Source organism: Catharus ustulatus, chromosome 2, assembly GCF_009819885.2.
Source record: "Catharus ustulatus isolate bCatUst1 chromosome 2, bCatUst1.pri.v2, whole genome shotgun sequence".
Classification (NCBI taxonomy): Eukaryota; Metazoa; Chordata; class Aves; order Passeriformes; family Turdidae; genus Catharus; species Catharus ustulatus.
This window is the reverse complement of record NC_046222.1, coordinates 61,380,068-61,395,698: the sequence shown is the minus strand read 5'-3', so window position 1 is coordinate 61,395,698 and position 15,631 is coordinate 61,380,068. Positions and strand designations below refer to the sequence as shown.

At 36.1% G+C, this 15,631-nt stretch overlaps 1 protein-coding gene across 4 annotated transcripts in view; it reads left to right on the top strand.

Annotated features, from left to right (window-relative positions):
• Nucleotides 1-14,382, top strand: part of AKAP11 (A-kinase anchoring protein 11) — a 44,276-nt gene extending 29,894 nt beyond the window's left edge. For 2 of the 4 annotated variants that reach the window (XM_033051282.1, XM_033051280.1), the window contains exons 9-12: nucleotides 2,095-2,208; nucleotides 2,919-2,965; nucleotides 5,380-5,540; nucleotides 10,057-14,382. In XM_033051282.1, the coding sequence (XP_032907173.1) occupies nucleotides 2,095-2,208; nucleotides 2,919-2,965; nucleotides 5,380-5,540; nucleotides 10,057-10,203 (469 nt within the window). In that variant the 3' untranslated portion in view covers nucleotides 10,204-14,382. The remainder of the gene's footprint in view (nucleotides 1-2,094; nucleotides 2,209-2,918; nucleotides 2,966-5,379; nucleotides 5,541-10,056) is intronic. The other 2 variants (XM_033051281.1, XM_033051283.1) reach the window with 2 other exon arrangements.
• Nucleotides 14,383-15,631: the final 1,249 nt, after the last annotated feature.

Below are 15,631 nucleotides of genomic sequence, written 5' to 3'. Positions count from 1 at the left end.
GTTTAACAGATAAAGCAAAAGCCGTGCACAAGCAATGCAAAACAAGAAATCAATGCACTGCTTCCTGTGAGCAGCCCCATTAAGATGAAAGTTATTTAGAGAACTTGCTAGTTAGTTACGCAGAGAAGTGCTTGTGTCTTCTGCTGTTCATGCCTAAATCTGGTAACTTGAATTTAAAATTAAAAAGTTCTTTGGCTTTCTCTTTAATTCTTTAATTAATGTGTAGGTATAAGCATAGGCATAGACATAGGCTTTTCATCCGGCACCCAGGCTGGATTATAACTCGGAGCACAAACCTGTTGCTTTTCTTCTTATTTTGCTGGCTCTTGTTGAAGAGCTACATGAACCTTTACAGAGGCTGTGTAATGCCTTTGTCTGTTTGTTGCTTGTTTTGTGGTTACAGGAGTTTATTTTGAAGACTGCTAATTTGTCTGTTAATGAGAAAAGGGTCTCATCCCTTTCTCATACCTCACTGTAATCATATGATTCAATATATATATGATTATTTCAGACCAAGACTGACCTCAGTAAAGTGCGTTAAGTCTCTTACCTAATCAGGGCAGAGTGTGTAGAGGTTATTTTGTTAGATTACAAAGTCTTTATCTTTTAATCTGAGAACCATGGTAGCTTTTACTTCTCTTTATGTTCTGAATCTGTAACTTCCAGTGAAAGACGTGCTGTGAGTGCAAAGTATTGATACCAGTAAGCTATATTAATTTTTTTTATAGTTGCATTTGAATGGTTTTGAACCAAATTTAATACATCATGTAGAGTGTGATACTCTTACACAGTAGCTCGAGACATGTTTTTTAGACCAGGATTGCATTTTCTGTGAGTTGGCTTCTTCAGAAGCTCCTGCTCTTTAATTTTCTTTTTTCTTGTTTGCATAACAAGAGAACTCTGAATTTTCTTTGGATGTGTAGTCTAAATAAGCAACAATGTACTGAATAAGGCACTTGCAACTTCTTAAACTTTTTTTGATGTTATTTGAGTGTGTTTATATTGTTGACTTGCTAACCTGCTGTTCACTGTTTTGAAATTGGTATCCAAGCAGACATGCTGGAGAGCAAGGGACACTGATAGGTGATTATGTTACTGGCAAACACTTGAAAGAGACCAGTGTCTGTCTCTTGAAATGTTTTCTTCCATCATTTTGCTGTGTGCCATGAGTGGAAATGAGCTTCAGCAGTCACATAAAACTTAGGTGGAGAAAGCTCTTCTTGCAGCAGCTGTTCTCTGTAGTTACTCTGCAGCTTCTCATGCCATCTCTAGTAGACAGTCTACTTTCTTGAAGAATGCTGGATATTTGGAAGTCCTGTTCTTGGAAGTCTTCCAGACATGCTCTGGGGGAGGTATGAAGCTGGGGAGTGCAGATTTAATCATATGAGTTTCTCAATCTTGTGCATATTGACAGGTTTGAGAAACTGTGCTATTTATAATGGCTGAAATTAATGAGTGTGAGAACATGCTCAGTTTTATCAGTTCTTTGCATTGGCTTCAGTGTAGTCATAGAATAAATGCAGTATTTTTGTGAACTGTGAGTGAGGTAATCTTTTCAGTATTGTTTTCATAGATTTATAAACTTTTTTTTAAAAAGATCAACTTATAGAACAATATTAAAAAATTTTAAAAAATTATTTCTTTTGGAATTGTGTCTCATCAGACTTTTGGAGATTGTTACTGGGTTTTTGGAGTGAGATGGAAGGATTTTGTATGTGAAGTTGTCTTCACAATGCATAATTTTATTAGCTGCTTCTTAAGCAAATAATACAGATGTAATCCATTTTCCTATGAGTAATCCCTTTGAAATTGTTGAGCTTTTATAAATAACAAGCAATGTGCTTAGACCTGAGGACAGCATTCCTGTTAGCACTGATCTGAAAAATTAGTGAGTAGAAATTAATACTTTCACCAGTGTACTGAAACCTGCTAGTTTTGCGTTAATTGTGCACATTGCTGCTCTGGATAGTCCTGAGAGTCATGTTCATTCCAGCAAACCTGTCTAGAAAGTTTCAGTGCTCTTGCATGAAATGTCTTGACAAAAGAGTTGTAAGGAAAATGAAGGTTCTAGTTTGAGCTATTGTTCTTTTCTAGTTCAGCTGTCTTCTTTTCTTCTCCTGGCAGTAATGGTAACAGCAGTAGCTGGAGCAGTCTTGGTTTAGAAGGGGATGTGTATGAGGAGAATTTATCCTTTCCAACATCAGACAGGTTGGTTGAGTTGAGAAATATAAACCAGATGGGTTCCTCATAATTAATGCATGAAATCATCATTTTTGAAAATAAAAATACAATACATTTTTTACGCTGATACATTATTCACACTCTTCACACTTAATCACAATATGATTTTTTTCATTAATTAATCCACCCTGAATGATTAAATTTTTCTGTGCTAAAACTGATTAATGTGTTTTGCTTGCAAAAAGGTCCCTTTTCTGCATGTTATTGCCTGCAGTTTTATAAGTCTTTAGATTTGCTTTTTTTCATGCAGACTAGAGCTTGCTTCCTACAGGATTTCTGGGTTATTTTTTTTCCTTTAACTTGTGTAAACTTTCAGAATGGCATAGTAATTGGTTTTTATAGATCACTTAGCCTTACCTGTAGCTATTCATATCTGTGATATAAGGGGGTTCAACCTTTTCCCATATGAAGCAAAACTATAAAAATCAATAAGTAGTACCTATAACACCTTTCTCTTGTTTCTCTCTTCTCCCTTTTCCTAAGAGAAAATCTTGCGAAGTTATGATGTCTGTTTACAACATGAAATGATGTGAGAAGCCAAGCTGCTTTTCTTGATCACTCCTTAATTCTTTTATGATCTTCTTGTCGTTTAACCTTCATTACAGTCTTAGAACTTACTACATTTAGTGCATATATTGGATTGTATTCATATTTTTGTTTTCTTAATTAAAATACAGTGATGGAACAGAAGATAAAGATGAAGATTCCAAGGATGCTGTAGAAGGTAATGTCGGTTCATGCATACACCACTGTTCTTATTCTGTAAACTGTACATTAATTTTTTGTTAATTCTTTGTCTTTGTAATCTGCAAAGCAAGGTGACAACTCTATTATCCTTGTTCATCATAATGAATGTCAGCCAAGTGTCAGAATGTTAGATTACTGCCCTACATAATCCTTTTAATGCACTGAAATTTGCAACCTTTGGGAAGTGCTAGTTACTAATGCTTACATGAATTTAATAACATAAAGTAGGGAACTTTGATCAGCTTGTTGAAAGTGTGAATTCATATGCAGAGCTTAACTTTTTAAAATATTTGTTAAGAAACCATAGCAATGCATTCAACATGCTGAAGAAGTAACTCGACCTGGACACATTAATCTTGGGAGAGAGTCATGAAAAACAATAAAAATCTTGGATTCAATGCATTTGCTATTTTCTCTTTCTTCGTAGTGAAGTATAACATAGGGTCTATCCAGAATCTTTTTACAATTTGTGATTTCTTAGAAGATCTCTGTGCTCTGATTCCAACCTGATTATTATGCCCAAGGTTTTTAACTGAAATGAAAACAGTCTGAATACACAGTGTATGAAGATGGCTTTAAGATGAGCTGATGTTAGAACAAGTTGTAACACAGCTCTTTTTGTGTTGGGTGTGTTCTGAAGATAAAGTAAGCATTTCCAGAAACTTCTGCTACTTTCTTAGAGAGGATATTCAGCTTTATTGCACATCTTCAAGTAGTCTTGATGTAAGCAGAAAGATGTGTGGGTTTAGGATTTTTTGGTTGGTTTGGGATTTTCTTCTCTCTTTTAAAGCTCATGGAAAATGTACATGACCAGCATCTCTTAATTGCATTAAATCAGATGTGATATGAGGATATAAGAAAATAAAGCTATATTAATGAGTATTTTTTCCTCAGTATAATTGTAATTAATATATTTTCTGCTCTGTAGGTTTCATCTGCTTTATCAATATGTCTGCTTTCTTTTGGTCTCAACTTTAATAAGTTCTGGCATCTCACATACTCGAATTGCTCAGTCAGGATAGTGACTGGATTTTTTTCTTTACATGGTGTAGGTGTCACCTGCTATCCATAGTGCTACAGACTGCTTTATACTATATTAAGGATTTTCTAGTGAATTTTTTCCAGCATTAGTTCCTCAGCTTCTCACTATTGTTTTGAAAAGGCTCTTTCTGTTGTGTAATTGTAGGACTGTTTAAACAGTGTGCTAGGTAGAAAACCTTTTACCTGGTCTTGCCCATTTGGAAGTTCTGTTCATGTCATACCTGAAAATGTCTGGCTTTTTCTAAGCTGACTGTCCACCAAAGAATTTGAATCAAAGCCTTATTATCAAATGTACATCAATTTTAAAAGACTAAAAAATGTACCAAAATTTTCCAGCAATGTTACTGCAGTGCTTTCTACCCACTGTCATAATTTTTTTAATTGTTCTTTTTCCTATAAAGAAGTTAAATTTTGGGGCTCCTAGACAAATATTCAGTTATCCCTTAAAAGCATTGTTTTATTTGACAGTTTTGCTGGTTAATTTTCTCTTGCTTTTACTTCTGGGGGAATCTGTTTCAACTTGCTTGACTTTGCCAGTTGGCAGTGAATGCCTTATGTACCTCAGTATTCGTGACCTTAGTTGGAAGAGCATTGAGATTGAGGTAAACTCAACATGAATATGTGTTTTTCTTACTAATATATTCCATTTTTCTGGAGTCAAGTTCAGTAGTCTGGAAGTAGTAACTCTAGCTTGAAGAGCGCTACATACATGCCTAGTTGTTTCTGGGAGTGTGACAGAGGATCTCTGTGGTAGCTGTATACAGAAACTCAGCTTGGGAACAGAAGCTGACTATACTGTAGCTCTTAAGTGTTAAACTCAACTACTCTTCCAATGCTGTAAAAATTTTTGGAACTTGTGCTGTAAAAGAAATGTTGAAAAACTGGATATACCTCAGTAAAACCAGTGGTGTATTTGGAGAATTCAAGAGTCTGATCCGTGCAGGAAAGAATTCAGAAACACACACTTTTAAAAATCAGTTAGATGAAGGCATAGCAAAAAATAGCAGCTGTAAATGGAAGGAACTGATGGACCAGGTGAGAGCCATTGCTCTTCACTTTATGAAAGCCTGTGCTGAATTTCTTGTCATTTGAATATACATTATAGTTTAGGTATCTTTTAATACTTAGCTGTGTTTGCACACAGCTGTAAATGGGGTAAACAGTACTTCCTACTGGGAAAGTAGTGAAACACTTGAGACCAATCTAATTTTTTCCTTTCATATTTCCTTGCATATCTGTGTATACTAAATTCAAGTTTTTAAGATAATACAATGTATAAACAGGGAACTACAGAGATGTTTTTGAAACAATTTGAAGCTATAAATTTGATTATTTTGTTTTTAATACCAGGTTTGGAGCAAACGCGAAAGACTTTATCAATAATGAATGTTGATCTGGAACCAAATCTAGTGGACCTGCAGCTCAGAGCAGCACTCCAGTGGCTGGCAGCTTCTGAAACAGAGGTGTCTGACCTTCACTTTCGCGACACTGCTGCAAGGGAGTTCGTCTTTGTAAGTACTGAGGTTTGATGGGAGGTGGGAAAGGGGAAGGACTTCCTTGACTTCCATCTGCTGTGATATACCAGCTGCTATGACTTCATTTGCTGTTCACTGCTGAGGAAAACCATTATTTAAATCCTGAGAGGTCAAAGTGTAACAGCATGTTTAGCCTGTTAATATACCATACACAAACCAGTATTCATCAAAACTGATTGTTTCACTTCTTCACTTACAAGTGTTTTACTCTAAAAAGGATGCAATTACATCATCTCTGTTGGGTGAAAGTTATTTCAAGCATTTTTTGCTTAGTATTTAATTGTCAATAAATTGAACCTTTCCAAGAACTTGGTCATGCAAATTTTTGTCTAACTTAGCATGTTCTGCCTATAGTTGGGGTTTTTATGTGTTTTGTTTTGTTTTTTGATAGCAAAGATACATTGTCTTGTTAGAAGGAAGTTTAGTTTAGAGGTAAATATTATGTTTTTATTCTGTAAGCAACTAAGACCAAAACTATTGAAAAGAGCTCTCAATAAGATTGTTTTATTCATAGGTGCCTTTACTTTCATTTTATTGGTCAAACTTTAAAGGAGCTGACCTTTAGCAATTTGTGTCTTTTTGGAAAGACACAGTATTTTGGTGTGCATACTGTCCTGAGTATTTCCATCCATCAGAAACATATAAGAGAAACATATTATTCCAATAAAATCATAAAACCTGTTCTTTCTTAGCTGCGCACCATACTACACATGATAATCTGGAACTTCTTATGTTAAACCTATATTTGTTAATGAGGAAGTTACTTTAACATTACCGCATTATTGAAAAGCTAACTTAATAGATATATTGACATTGTCTCTAATGATGAGGTTCATAGGAATGATAATTACAAAATATTTATATTTTGTGACCTAATAATGTGAAAAAGGGTTAACCTGATGCCAATAATAGAATTTTAACAATTGAGATCTTGGCAAAAATGACTTAATGTACTTAATGTAGGAAGAAAAAGCTTGCTCTCAGTTCTGAAATGTAATATTAACTCTTCAACTTGGGGCTTTCTTGAGCTTACATCGTCATTTCAGGAGAAAAGCAGAGTTACTGGGAGGTGAAGGTCAGTATGACAAAACAGATTCCCGGAGTTGGAAGGATGTGTACACTGGTGGTGCTCAGTTACTGGAGACTTGTGGCAAAAATGTGAAAGGTGCCTAGAGGCCAGTCCAGATCATACCTGGTCTGCATTTTCCTCAGAGAGGCTTCTCCCTTCCTAGCACACAGAGAATGATAATTTTGGGGTGTTTTTCTGCCTGTGTAACTGTATGGAATGTGTATTTGATTTTGAGAGTAGGAAGTTTTGCATTCTTATTTGAAATAACCCAGAGAGTTTGGAAATGTTTTTTGAGCATATAGAAGTACATGCCCTATGTCCTTTTCTAGAGCTTGGTATATTTGATTTAGAATTATTTAAAGAATATATTTTGTTGTACATTAGTTCTGATAGAGTGGACTTTGTACTTCCATAAACTGGAAGGCAGTTTGAGAATACTTTTCTACATTTCTGTGCTGTTATAAATTGTTAAATTTAAATTGTTAGTCCTTATATTCATATGTTTCTTCTTTGTTACAGTTTATAAGTACCTTAAGACAAAGAAGAAAATACATCACTCTTTCTGTTCTCACATGCTTAGCTGAGCATTCTCTGAAAGTTTTTGGATGTGAAGGAGTTGGGATTAGGGATAACACTCATTCTAACCTCATGAAGTTTTTTGCCTTTTTTTGGTAGATCTGTTCATGTGTTTCATGCTTGTTGCAAATGCTCAGGTAGGATAGTGGTAGGACCCACAAGTGTTAATAATAATTTATTTTCTGTGTATCTGAGATATGTGTATCTAACAATATAATATGAAAGACAGAAAAGAGATGTCAGGTGCCTCTTTTTTTTGATTTTTCCTTGAGTCTGTCATTCTTTCAATTAAGAGACTAGACTACAGAGTTGTGCTGCTGAGATTTGAGATTTGAGCCAATGCTCTGGGACCCACAAGGAAGGTATTATTAGCTGGCTGTGTATCTGAGCATGAGTCCAGCTACCTTAATAAGAGCACATACCAAGAAGAGCACTCTGGAAAACAGCAGTGTCTGTTATGTGTGCCCTGCTAAAAATTATAATACTTTTCTACTTGACACTTCCATCATAAATCGATGCTGAGTTGACACCTGAAGGTAAGACCTTCTGCAGTCCTGAAAATGCTACAGTAGTTAATTGTTTCAGTTAGTTTTATAGATTATTTTTAGTTCTCCAGAAGCAGCTATGTTAAAATAAATTGAAATTTTGTTTCCCTCCCCGGAGGCAGAGAACGATTGCCCGTTTTTTATTCCATCCCGCTTCCCGATTGGAATGGCCTGGGACGCAGACCGAATGAAACTGGGAGCGGTCATTCCCGGCTGCTGTAAAACTGAGCGGGCCCCTCCAGAGGGCGCTGCAGCCCAGCGGGAAACCCCGGCCGGTGTCCCGGTGTCCCGGCAGCCGCTTGGGGCTTGGGGCATCTCTGGGAGTCACCTCGGCTCCCTGGGGAACCGGCTCGGGTTGGAGCTCGGCGGAAACAGCTCTGTCCTCTGTAAAAGGTGGTGAGTTCTGGAAGGGAGGAAAGGCTTGTGTTAGCTGATCGCAGCAGGGTCATGAGCCGCCGATGCGATGTGGCTGCATGAAAGGCAGAAGTGCTCCTAGCATCTATCAGGCAGGGTACTGCTGCACTGGGTGTGAGCTCTTACTCACTTACTTACCTCTTAGTTGTCATGTTCAGCAAGGCAGAAAGGAGTTAGATACCTATGTATGGAACAAAATACATTTGTTAGGAGGATAACAAGAAACCAGTAAATTAGAATAGATAGTTCTTGGTTTCTGTGAGGTGCCTGACAAAGTGGATATGCAAGTGCCTAGATTAAAATCTCATATGTATTCAATTTTTAACCAGACCTTAACCAACTCTTTTAAGATTCCTCTTTTGAGTAAACTCTAATATTTCACTTGTCTGGCAGTAGGAAACAGATTGGTCATCTAAAGAAATAGTGAGATTAAATCTAAAATTAAAATTAAGATGCCAGCTCTGTCGTTTTACCGTGGTGGAAAACTTCTTTGGACAGAAGTTATATATTGTATTTGCTGAAGTAGGTATTTGGACATTAGCCACACTTTTCTCTGGCAGAGGACAGAAAAATGACCGTTCTTTTATAAACCAACAAACATCATTTACAAAATTGCATGTTGTAGACTATAAAACTCCTACTTCCTGTGCTCTGCTTTAAAATTCACAGAAATAGCTACAGATTTCAGTCTCTTCTTGTATAGAATATGTCTTTTTTTTTCCACTGAGAAAAGTTTCCGGTGTTCAGAATAAATTATGATCAGGATTAGAGAGGATTTTTTTACTCATTCAGGTTAATGGTTTTCTCAAGAAGTTAATTGTTTGATACATGTTTTTATGCCCATGTTCTTTCTGTCAGTCCTATCACCTGTGTTGTTGCAATTGGAACATCAGCTAGGTAAAGAAGCAGGGAAATATTGTCTTCCTTTATATTTTTTATTGAACTTTATATTGCAATCTGACAGGTCTCATAGTAGGAACTATATGAATTTTTAATTTTGGAACTGTGAAAAATATTTCCCTGAACACTGTTGTATGACTTTTTTTAAACATAATACATGGAATGTCTTGGTAGGGACTATAAAAAAGTATAAAAATTTACAGCTTCAAAGAATAAGTAGGAAGTCTAAACAGTATTTCCAAAATGCAGCATTGACAGGTGTCCAGAAGGCTACAGAGAATAGGTCATCTGTATGGGTGTTTATTTGTTTATTTATTTATACTTAAAAATGTTAAGTTTTTTACTCCTGGGCAAGCTGTTAAATTCATTTTTTCCTTAGGGTCGGCTTTCTTACACATATAGCTGAGCTTGACACATCAGCAATGGAAGATTTTTTTCTTTGGATCCTGGGGGAAAAATGTTTTCAACTAGACTGTCCTCTGCTCCCGAGTGGTTGTTTAACTTAATCATCACCTTTTCCTCTTCCCCAATATGCTATAATTTCCCAACTCTGAAGATACTGTTTTCATTGAGGGCAGTGTCTATGCCACCCCAACCACACTATATGTTGTGAAAGGAAAATCCACATCCTTTTATTAAGACAGAGTTTTGTCTTTTTATGCATGCATTATTGGCATGGGAGGGGTGGCAAATGTCTTAATCTTGTGTTCAGAATTTCCTGTTTTCTGCAGTCTTGATAAACCACAGCCCTCATACCTGTGGCACCACATAATCTGAAAATGGTGCTCCCTCCAGAAGAAAATTTTGTGAAGACTGCCCTAAAGAAAAGTGCTTGAATCTTGTGGAAGTTTTTGTTTTTATAGATGTGGGAATAATGATTAACTCATTACAAATGATCTCTTATGACTTCATGTTTCAATAATAACTTCTGTAACTTAATCAGGATGTCCCAGTCAAAATATTTTGTATTCTCCTGTCTCCCCTTTAGCTTTCCAGAAGACTGAGAGAAAGGGACTGGAAAGTTGGAGATCTCTTGCAAGCAGTGCTGAAATATTGTGAAATGATAGAGACAGCATCTGATGGAGAGCAAGCTCTAAGTAAATCTTTGGTTGGCTGGCTTCTGGAAAATGTCTGAAAAATCCAAAGATGCAACACTCTTCGCTCCATTCCTCTTCTGAAAGGAGATAGAAGGAACACAGATGTGTAAAGTAAAATTCAACTAGTGAATGTTCAAGTAATAGTCAGCATTAAAAGACTTTGAGGTGAAAGTCAAAATAGCTGTGCTGTGCTTTGTGATACTGTGCACATGGTATGTTTATTCAGTCCATAATCAGTGTTGCCCACCCACGCATAAATTGTATTTACTGCTGTGTTCATACCACTGAGATATTTATGAACAAGCCTTGTCTATAATCGTAGTCCGCAGGAGACAGTCTCAGACATGATGTTCAGGATTCCCCTTGTGCCAGGATAGCTTTCTCCCACTCCTATGTGTGCTGTATTCACAGCAGGACTAAGAACACTGATTTCAGCAAGAATCTGCTCCAGAATATCTTGCTGTAGACAGTGGAAAAACTGTTCATCTTGGCCAGGTGTTACGTGCCCAAGAGCAGCATTGCCAGGAAGAAAATTGTGACCTGCCCGAGCAGCCCCTTAATACAGTCTGGCTTCATAGCCACATTTATCAGTTTTAACTCTATGTGAAGATGGGAGAGTCTGCTCTGAAATTGCTGAGGTGCAAATGCATGAAACTGTTCACTCCTGTAGATCTGGTAACTTCTGTTAGAAGGGCAGAGTGAGAAGTTGAGCATAATTTCATATGTAATTCTTCAACAGGGTTTCCTGGAGCTTGCCAGTCAGATTTAAATTGCTAAATTTTTTAGTGAGGCTTTTTGTATGCAGATACTTCTGACAGTAGCTCTGTGTCAAAGAATTTGTACGTTAGTCTCATGCAGATGTGTTAAAAGTAGTAGATAGAAATTTCTGAGGATTTTGACCATCTTTTTCAATGGTTTTAAGTCTTTATTTCAAAGCAGCCTCATACGAATTTTCTTTTCATGAATAAAGACAATTTTCTTACTCAGTAAGCATGGAAGTATTTAGCAAAGAAAGCTAATAAAAATGTAAAGGGGAAATTTCTTGGGCAAATTGATATTTCATTTTTGTTAACTGCCATCACTGAAGTTTTTTTAAAAGGCACTTTTAATTGAATATTTTTAACAGTCTTGTCAGGTTTTTCACCAATGCTGCTGATTTGCCTTTCTGTCTGAAGGGAAATCTGGACCTTCACCTATCCTGTGGTTTGAAAATATTTTTTGGGATTTGTTTTTTTATATATCCTTTGAGAGAAAGAGGCACTGGTGATTACCAGGCAAATAATCATAGAGCGTTAATGATTTTGGATGAACAAAAAAATCTTAATAGCTTTTTCTCAGAAAAATATACTATTGATACGGTGCACAGTTTTGTGATCACAAACAAGTAGAGATGTTCTCCAAATCTATTCTTGGGTTTTAATGGCATATGTACAATTCTGATTTTCCCTACCCCATGAATTGCTATGAAGTGTCACACTGGTGAACTCAAGAGCGCTCTTCTTGCAGTGTCTTTGTGTTTCAGGAAAGCATTCCACTGGCCTTTTTGCAGAGACATGATTGGTTTTAGTCCTCTTTTGTCATCTGGATTTCTGCCTTGGATCTCACAAAGTTCACCTTTCTCTCAGAGCCAAAGATTTTTCATGTTTTTGTATATGTACATACATGTGTTCACACATGTGAATACGCAGATATGTTTATCTATATGTGCATGAGATCTCACTACTGTGAACTCCTGGTGCAAACTTCTACCACTAAATTAAAATTCTGTTATGCTCAGTTTATTTCCTCTCTTCATATATCATTTCACTGATTGAAAAATTGATGTATGTGACAAAAAGACCAAAACCACTTCAAGGTCTTCTGTATTGCTATAGGTAATGTAATCCAGACATCAGAACATCAGAGCCCAAAGCATGTCAGGGGAAGTTATTTAATTGCCCTATTTGGAGATAATTCTAGTAGCAAATATTTTTTAAGAATTGTACAAAGGTTGTCTGGATTTTTTTCTTCCTCTCCCAAACCCCCGTATTCATTTTTCCTTTTTTTCTTTTTTAAGGTTGATTTTCTACATTGTAGAAAAAATTTGAAATAATATCCCTAGTTATTATACACCTTCCCCTTAACACAGCAATAATATACTTGTGCAAATTTATCTATAAAATTGAAATGTCGAGGAAATAAAATACTAAAAGCAGTGCCTCATGACTAAATTTTGCTCACCAAGTGGAATTTCAGGGCATGAGGATACAGTTCAGTAAAGTGTTTCTGTGCAGTGAGAAAGATATTAAAGGTATTGTAAATGTACAAAACCGTACATATAAAAAAGCCTACAACACAACCAACAAAAAGCACTGCAGAACAGCCCTTTTCAAACTCATTTATTCTGAATGATGTATTTTATAAAGTTGGTGAAGTGCTTTTTCTTTTCATTTACTTTTTGGAGAAAGGCAGAAGATCACGCCGTTCACAAAGCTTACAACTATTCAGAAAGTTAACTGGACAACAGTTTCACTGAAAAATTATCTTTATAAATGGAATCGTGTTTTCAGACTGGATCAAATATGTTGTGTAACTATTGATTTGTGTTACATTAAGGAAGAAATGGTTTTATTAGCCTCTGAGGAAAGTAGCATTGTTTCCAAATTTTCATGAGAAAAATGTTATAAAATACTTCATTTTTACTGAAAACAAGCAAAAAAACCAAGCCAGTTTTCTACACAAATAGTTTTCAATTTGTTCTGAATGACTTGACTTTTCTCCTTCTGTATGAAGTTAAAAACATTAAACTAGCCTGGCAAAATTATTGCAATTGAATAATTTTAATAATCTTTGAAAACCTTACTCTGACTATATCTTACTGGTGCTCTTTGCCATATTAATGAGAAAGCTGTTCCTTGCTAATGCAAGTCTTAAATTACAGTTTCTCTGAGTTTGTTTAAAACTCCTGACCACAAATACAGAAACGTAAGTGAAAACTGTAAAAACAGGAAGGGCCACATTCTGGTCCCTTTAAAGCAGACAACTGTGCTTTATAAACAAACATAATAAGGTGGAGTTTGTTACATCTTGCATTCTTTCTGTATGGGAAACCTTGGTAATTTAATTTTTATGTTGAGAAAAATACATCCTAGATTGTTATTGTTTCAGAAATCACCCAAACACTTCATAAATACGTTTGATATTCTAAAAAATGGAAGTGTTGTAATATTTTGTAAGATTCTGTAGAAAAAGCACTTTGAGAAATAGTCCCTCTATAAAGTAAGTTAGAAGTGGCCATATTTAAAACTAGTTTATCCATTCAGAACGGGGTGCATAAATAATAAAAAGTATGCATAAAGCCTTAAAATAAAAACCAAACAAAACTCAAACCCTTATTATAAAATTAAAGAGGATTTGCTGTCTCAAAACAAGGATATAAAAAGGCAGCTCAGAAGATGTTCATGAATGCAATTTCTGTAGTATCTTTGTTCTTGAGTTTTAGAAGATTGTTCAAGCTTTTTAGAAGAAAGCTAACCAAAACCCCCAAAAGCCAGAAACTCACATTCCGAGACTCATTAGGTCTCTCAAAAATGGTATCAGATTTTAAATGCTTATTTTCTAATGTAGCTTTGTCTGGGACCTTTTCTATGAAGAGAGACAAATTGTTGGAGATGGGAACACAGTGAGTAGTAAACACCAGCGCAAACCCCTGTAGTTCTAGACAGTCAACTTGCAAAGAAAAATACAAGATTCAGGAATGATTTTTATTGTAAGAAGTTTGGCTTTTCAGCAAGAGCCATTACTGTCAAGCATTTACTGTACTTGAGCTCTGAAGAGGCAGGTACAGAGCCCAGCCACTGTAGTCACTTTATTTTGTACCATCTTTGTACATTCCTGTTGTATAGCTGGTGTAGTTTTAGAGGGCCTTTGTTCTAATGTCTGAACAGTATTTAATAATAAAGTTTGATTATAATTTGCTGGAACTGCTGCTTATTTGTGCAGTGTTACAGTAATTCACAGCCCAGTTAGTGATGCAATTGTATACCAAAAGCAGTTTGAATAACTAAATGTTTATGTAACTGTACTCAATGAATATGAAGGTCTTGTACTGTATAATGGTGACAAGTTTTGCCATTTTAGTAATTTAACTATATTCAGTTTTCAGATTATGAACTCCAGGTTGCACTAAATTTGTCCTTGTTTTAGCAGTGGCTTAAAATAAAACACATTTCACTGGCTTCGAGAGTGCTGTCCTTTGTTGTAAATTCATGGGATATTATTTTACTTTTCAGCAAACACAGCTAAGACCAATCTTGGTCAGTGGCTGTGTGAAGGCACTTGAGAAGGGGTATACTGAACAGTGCATCAGAAGATGGCATACTTCTTACAGAGTTAAATTGGAGTCCTGCAAGGGGTGAGGACCCTGCTTCACAGTCTTTGGGTTTAAAGGTGAACCCACAGTTCCACTGACATGCAGTAAAGTGTCACATGGGCTCTAGTCACAGCACAAGGGGGATGTAAGAACCAGTCAGCTTCATCTTGCCTGGAAGCTGGGTTAGTAAGGTGGCCTTGGTATTTCCATGTGGACTGAGGTTGAACTTTGACTCTTTGTCCAGTATTTGGGAAATTAGCTTAGAACTCGACTTTAGGCTTCTGGACAAATCCAAGAATACTCTGCTAATGAAAATATAGGAAACAGGACATTTTGCAGGATTCTTCACAATCACTGAGTGTTTTGGAATCTTGTGAAATCCACCAAGGGGCATATTGTCAAGTATCCTAAAATAGTAATGCTGAGCAGAGATGATGTGCACAGGTACCATTTTTAAGATTTAGAAGTACTGCTGTTGCAAATAGCTGTCCTAATGTCTTTTGATGTATAAGTTGTGAGCCTCCTCAGCTGGATTTCATTTCAAGGATTAGGAAATTTTTGCAGAAGTTACTTTAAAACCAGTAAGTGTGAGTAACTCTCCTTGATTATTTTTGCAATGGTTGTTTAAAGGAGGTTTCTTTAGTATTTTGAGATTGCTTCTAAAAGGAGCATTCTTATGTTTCATTACCATATCTGTTTCAAAGATTTTTTTGTTTAGATAATGCTTCATAGTCAATCACATGGAAAATATATGTTAACTGAAACAAGTAAATAACTTACTCTTCAAATACTGTACGTTCAAAAAAAAGGCAAGTAGTGCGTTGGAAACAAAAGATTTTCATAAAGGGAAAGAAGATATTCATGTGGAAGATAAATCTGAGCTTTTTTCTTCCTGCCTTGGACTTTATTTTTCTTTCATTCAGCAGTCTGGTTCTGGCTGGCTTGATTCAACCACAGAACAGTATCCATGCACTTTGTTTAACCTTGGTGTATTAAATTGAGAGTTAAGTCTCCAGCTAGTCCATAGGCTTCGCCCAACATGTGTGCTACTTCATCCCTTGCTGCTGTTGGTCAGACCTTCCTCTCAGTCCCTAGCCTGAGCTTCTGGTGTGACT